Source organism: Mirounga angustirostris, unplaced genomic scaffold, assembly GCF_029215605.1.
Source record: "Mirounga angustirostris isolate CCGP_5_RB_7025 unplaced genomic scaffold, mMirAng1.0.hap1 SCAF_2, whole genome shotgun sequence".
Taxonomy (NCBI): domain Eukaryota; kingdom Metazoa; phylum Chordata; class Mammalia; order Carnivora; family Phocidae; genus Mirounga; species Mirounga angustirostris.
This window is the reverse complement of record NW_026991710.1, coordinates 32,007,192-32,013,830: the sequence shown is the minus strand read 5'-3', so window position 1 is coordinate 32,013,830 and position 6,639 is coordinate 32,007,192. Positions and strand designations below refer to the sequence as shown.

At 37.9% G+C, this 6,639-nt stretch overlaps 1 protein-coding gene across 1 annotated transcript; it reads left to right on the top strand.

Moving 5' to 3' along the window:
* Positions 1–2,360: 2,360 nt before the first annotated feature.
* Positions 2,361–5,082, top strand: LOC123847647 (cytochrome c oxidase subunit 8A, mitochondrial-like). The gene has a single exon (XM_064582334.1). The coding sequence runs from the start codon at positions 3,755–3,757 to the stop codon at positions 4,115–4,117; it is 363 nt and encodes a 120-aa protein (XP_064438404.1). The 5' UTR covers positions 2,361–3,754; the 3' UTR covers positions 4,118–5,082.
* The last annotated feature ends 1,557 nt before the right edge of the window (positions 5,083–6,639 follow it).

Genomic DNA, 6,639 nt, shown 5'->3' with positions numbered 1-6,639 from the left:
GGACAGATTCAGATTCAGCAAACATTTATGGAGAACCTACTGTCACATGGCAGGCAATTTCACAGAAATCCATGTATTTCATAAATATGGAAAACCAAAGGATAATATGCGTTTTTTATGAACATCAATTTTACTCAATTATTTTATGGGGAAAAAAAGTACTTAACTTTTTTTTTTTTTTACTTAAGGTAACCAGTGGATAACTTAAAATGTAATTTTTTTTTTTTTTAAAGATTTTATTTATTTATTTGAGAGAGAGAGTGAGAGAGAGAAAGAGCACAAAGGGGGGAGCGGGAGAGGGAGAAGCAGGCTCCCCGCCGAGCAGGGAGCCCGATGCGGGACTCGATCCAGAGACTCCAGGATCATGACCTGAGCCGAAGGCAGTCGCTTAACCAACTGAGCCACCCAGGCGCCCAAAATGTAATTTAAATATTGAAACCATATTAGGTATATATTATAGTGTGAAATGCAACATTTTCATGAACTTTCAAGATGAAACTCATTTCAAAGGAGTTGCTTTTGTTTTGAGTTGTGCCTTTAGTTCTGTAGAGATGGGAACCTCCCCTTCTCCTTCCGAGGGCTGGGGTTGGGCTGGGGGGCGTCTCGGAAGACAGCCTTTGAAAAGTTCTGAAATTTTCTTCGTCTTCATAACAACCATGTGTGGTATATTATCCTCATTTAAGAGATCAGAAAACACAAGTTTGGGTAAATTATCTAGCCCTAGTTAACACAGTGAGTAAATAGCAGAGGCAGAGGTTAAAATTCAGACTTTCTGACTCCCATTCCGGGGCATTTTATATTGCACTACATTCACTCCTTGGATGAACGAGGCTTCAGCCCTCCCAAGGCTGTATAGACCTCACAGTTCTGCATGTCCACATGGTCGAATCTCATTGACTCATGGATTCATGCACTTATTTGTGCATTTAATCAATAAATAAATCAATAAATATTGAGAGCTTACTACGTGCCAGGTTTCATGCTGGGTCTGGAGGACACAGTGGTTCGCAACAAAAGCAGAACATGGTTCTCTCCCTTATGGAGCCTGCAGTCTAGTGGAAGAACAGATGTTAAACAAACACCACAAAACACTTGTTTATAAACGATCGGTATTATGAAGCGAAAGCATAGGGTGCCATGAGAAGAAACAACAGGTGAGTTAATTTAGATTAGTGATCAGAGAAGACCTCGTTAAGGAAGTGACTTTGATCTGAGGTTTTGAGCATCAGTTAGCTGGGAGAAAACTCATTTGCCCTTGAAGTAGTTACAAATTGCCATCCTACAAAACCCATCACTACAATTCCCTCTATCTTCATTAGATTCCTTCTTTCTCCACGGCGAGATCAAATTCCTACCCTCAGCCATCACATTTATTCTTTTCTATTATATCTATCCATCCATTGGTTCATTTACCTATCCATTCATCATCGAGCATCAGCTACGAGCCTGGCACTATTGTGTCCTGAATCCTTTTCTTTTTCATCTTCACTCCCTTGACTGCTTTAACCTTCTGATTCTTTTTTTAAAGCTTTATTTATTTATTTGAGTGGGGGAGGGGCAGAGAGAGAGGGAGACAGAATCTCAAGCAGACTCCCTGCTGAGTGCTAGCCCGACTAGGGGCTTGATCTCATAACCCTGAGATCATGACCTGAGCCTAAATCAAGAGTCCGATGCTTAACTGACTGAACCACCCAGGTGCCCCTAACCTTCTGATTCTTGAATTTATTTTTGACTCACATATTCAGTCTTATGCCTTTCCGAGACCAGTCACTTCCCTCTCCTTGGGCTAAACTATCATTTCTCATCCTGTTTTCAACAAATGCATTCTTTCCTCACATTTTTCTGAAATGTTTATAATCAGGTGCAAGAAAATTAATGAAGTTTTGTTTGTTTGTTTTGTCAACTACTTGGTATTTCCATCCCTTAACACAGAAATACCACTAATATAAAAAACATTTTTGGAATCTCTTTCTTTCTCACTCTACCTACTTGTATCTATCACCTGTTTATATTTGGGATCATTTCTTTCTTTTAACTATAAACTCCTGGAGATGGACAGATCTATCTGTGTAAGTTAATATAGCATCTGGTGCTAATAGTAATCACTTCTTAAACTTTTCATATGCTTTTAAAAGAGGCAAGGCACATCCTTTATAGGCCTGCTAATATGTTTGATGTACCTCTGATATAAAAGCACAAATGAATTCAGAAATGCCCAGGAACAAGATTAGCCTGCTTTCACTTTCTCCTATAAAGTCATTTCTGTCCTTTCTGTCATAACCTGGACATAAAAAAACCCAAGTCAGCAATAATATAGTGTATCATCAACTATTTGGGCAAACATACACTTACTTACTTCTCTATCTCCACACAAGTCAGTCAAATCCAACAAACGTCCTCTGGAAAGTCTGAAGACTCAGAGTGCACTATCTAGAAAGTTCCACCTATCAAAAAGTAAGTCGAGGGGATTTCTCTTTGTAGGCATGATGGAGTAACAAGGACCAGACTTAAATGCCCACCATAAATAATTAAAAAGCCGGATAAAATATGAAACGATGGCTTTCAGACATTGGACAATAGTCTGCATAGGATTATGATTACTGAAAGAAGAGAAACAAACAAGTGAACTCAGTAACTCCGTGGCTTTCTGCCTGGAAGCAATTTCTAGACTGTTGACTCGGGAACGGGGACCCAAACAGATTCTGGTAGCTTTGCTGAGTTGATAAGATGGAGGCCAGAGTTTGAGGAGGCTGAGATGGCTAGAGGTAGTGGGGCAGAGTTCTGGGAAGGAGGGGGCTATGCAGAAAAATTGCTCCAGAAATATGTATAGGAATCTTTTGAGTCTTTGCTGAGTACCAGGACACAAGTGTATAGAATGACACTCCACAAGATTGGACAGAAAAGACTGGTGAGTTGTAAGCTGAATAAATCTCAGGGCACACATCAACTGGGAGAAAGTTTGGTTAGCCCAAGTGGAGAGTCCTTGTTCATCCTTGGAACATTCAGTGGATACCCTCAAGTAATCATATGTTAGTAATAGGTCTGAACTATCCTTCGAATGAAATATTCTAGACCAGGGGTTGGAAACTTTTCTTAAATTTACAGATCACAATCATTTTTGGGTTGTGGGTCATATGGTCTTCATCACAACTACTCAGATCTGCCATTGTAGTGTGAAAGCAGCCATAGAAAATACATAAGTGAATGGGTGTGGCTGTGTTAACAAACTTCATTAACGTTATTAACAAAAAACAAGTGGCCAACCTGTGAGCTGTAGTTTGCTGACCTCTGCTGTAGAACAGCACTGTCCAACAGAAATATAATGCAAGCCACATATGTAATTTTAAATGTCTGGTAACCACTGTACAAAGGAAAAAAAAGTAGATAAAATTAATAATATATTTTACTTAACCCTATACATCCAAACTATTATCAATTTGACATGTAATCAATATAAAAATTATTAATGAGGAAGTTTGTGTTCTTTTTCTCATACTAAGTCTTCAAAATCTGCAGTCTAGTTTATACCTATAGCACATCTTAATTCAGATTAGTCACATTTTAATAGCCACATACAGCTAGTGACTACCATAATGGAGAGCACAGCTCTCATCTCTCTCCAGTAAAGCTTAAAGACAGGTGTCAAAGGAATCAAAGTGATGGAACAATTAACGTCACTGCCTGCCAAAACAAAGCCCAATGCTCTTTAAAGGAAGACAACACAATACAGACACTTAATAATGTAACAATAACAATGTCAGCATCAAATAAAAAATCACTGGACATGCTTAAAAGCAAGAAAAAAATACAAGAAGAAGAAGAATCAGTTAAGAGAAACAGACCTAGAGGCCATTTTGACTTCCCGACCTTGGGCAGTAGCTGGCAACTGTCGTCATTCCGTGCGGTCATGTCTTTGTCGACGGCGCAGCTGCTGAGGGGCCTGACAGGTCTCACCCGGAGGCTCCCAGTGCAGTGTGCCCGGATCCATTCCAAGCCTCCGTGGGAGGAGCTTGGGACCATGGATGTTGCCATTGGGCTCACCTCCTGCTTCCTGTGTTTCCTCCTGCCATCGGGCTGGGTCCTGTCGCATCTGGAGAGCTGCAAGAAGCGGGAGTGAAGGGGGCTGTCCTGTCCCTCACCCTGTGACCTGACCACCCCTGGCCTCTCCTGATCATGTCTGCTGCATCCCTGGCCGGTCTTCCCGGGATCATGTCCTTCAATTACAATGACCTCTTCTGCAGTCATGACCTCTCCATTTCTCCATGGTGACATCCTGGGACCACATATATTGGTTTATAAGGCCCTACTCGGTAAGGCCCTCCTTGTAACAATAAAGTCTATTTAAACCTTGAAAAAAAAAAGAGAAACAGACCTAGAAATGATAAAATAATGGAATTAGCACACATGATGTTAAGACAGATTTTATTATTATGTATAAGTATTTAAAGGAAAACAAAAAAAAAAAATCAGAGGAAAAATGAAGAATATAAAAAACCAACTGTGACTTCTAGAGATTAAAAAAAATGCAATTATCTGGACTGAAGATTTTAGTGGATAAGATTAACATCAGATTAGGCACTGCAGAAGAAAAGATTAGTCAATGTATAAACATAGCAATTAAATTGATCCAAGATGAACCACAGAGAGAAAAAAGACTGAAAAAAAAATAGATGAGGGCACCTGGGTGGCTCAGTTGGTTAAGTCACTGCCTTCGGCTCAGGTCATGATCCTGGAGTCCCAGGATCGAGTCCTGCATCGGGCTCCCTGCTCAGCAGGGAGTCTGCTTCTCCCTCTGACCCTCCCCCTTCTCATGCTCTCTCTCTCTATCTCATTCTCTCTCTCAAATAAATAAATAAAATCTTTAAAAAAAATAGATGAAAGGAGGCTTAGTGATTGGTGAGATAATATCAAATGATCTACCATAATTGGGAAAGGAAGAAAGAGAGGACAGAAAAATATTTGAAGAAATAATGGCCAAAACACTTCAAAATTCACTGAAAACTATACTTCATAAATCTGAGAAACTTAAAAACTCATGAAAAAACCCAAGCTACATAATAATCAAATATCTGAAAACGAATGTTGAAGAGAAAAATCTTAAAGGCAGTCAGAGAAAAACACATATTAAGTACAGAGAAATAGACATAAAAATGATTACAAACTTCACCTCAGAAATTTAGCAAGCCAGAAGACAATTAAATAACACCTTTAGAGTGCTGAAAGAGAAAAGTCAACTTGGAATCCAATATCTGATGGAAATAGCCTTCAAAAACAAAAGTGAAATAAGGGTGCCTGTGTGGCTCATTGGTTGAGTGTCTGAAGCTTGGTTTCAGCTCAGGTCATGACCTCAGGGTCATGAGATCAAGCCTCACGTCCAGCTCTGCACTCAGCAGGGAGTCTGCTTGAGATTCTCTCTCTCTTCCTCGGCCCTTCCCCCTGTTCATACACACACATACATGCTCTCTCTCAAATAAATAAATAAATCTTAAAAACAAAAAAGCAAAAAAACAAAAACCAAAGGTGAAATAAAAACATTATCAGACAAACAAAACTTGAGGAACTTTGTTGCCAGCATATATATACTAAAAGACATGTTAAACAAAATTATTCAGGCAAAAGCAAAATGTCCACAGATGGAAACTTGGAATACCAGAAATGGTAAATATGTGGACAAATAGAAAAGATTTGTTTCCTCATTTTTAAATTTCTTTAAAAGTTAATCAACTATATAAAGCAAAAATAATAACAATGTATTTTTGAGATTTATCAAATGCGTAAAAGCAATGTGTATGACAATAGCTTGAAGGACAGAACGAGAGCAGAGGAAGTCTAGAGTGCTAAAGATTTTATGTTATACATGAAGTGGCATAATACTATTTGAAAGTAAATTATGAGTTAAGATGCATATTGTAAAGTGTAGAGCAATCACTAAAATAAAATAATAAAATATATCTCACAAACAGTGGAGATAAAATGGAATATTAAGCAGTACCAATTAACTTAAAAGAAGCAGGAAAAGAAGATAAAAGTAACAAGAAAAGATGAGACAAAATGAAAACTAATAGTAAATGGTAGACTCAACCATATTGATAATTATATTACATGTAAATGGTCTAAAGACTCCAATTAAAAGTCAGAGATTGCCAGACTAGATAAAAAATTAAGATTCTATTATATGCTGTGTAGGAACAAACCACTTCAAATATATAGACAGGATAGGTTAAAACTAAAAGGAGGGAAAAAGATATACTATGCAAACATAAATTATAAGAAAGCTGGAGTGGCTATATTAGTATCAGATAAAGCATGCAATATAAAAAGGAATATACTAGGAATAATGATAAAATATTCAATTTATTGGGGAGATATGACAATCCTAAATGTAATAGAGCTTCAAAATACATGAAGCAAAACCTGACGAAATGAGTCAGGGTTCTGGGAATCACTTAAATTCTCTGAAGTGAATCAGTTGTGTGGCATTGGGAAAATCATTTAATCTGTGAGTGAAAGTTTACTCCCTTGTACAATAAAAATAATCACACATATTTCATGGGTACTTTGTGAGGATTAGATAAAAGTATATGTGAAATTAAAAAAAACCCCAAACAACAAAAACCCAACCTGAATTGAAAGGAAATT

Coding starts and splice junctions, on each gene's coding strand:
- LOC123847647 (XM_064582334.1), top strand. CDS start 3,755: ATGTCAGCATCAAATAAAAAATCACTGGACATGCTTAAAAGCAAGAAA.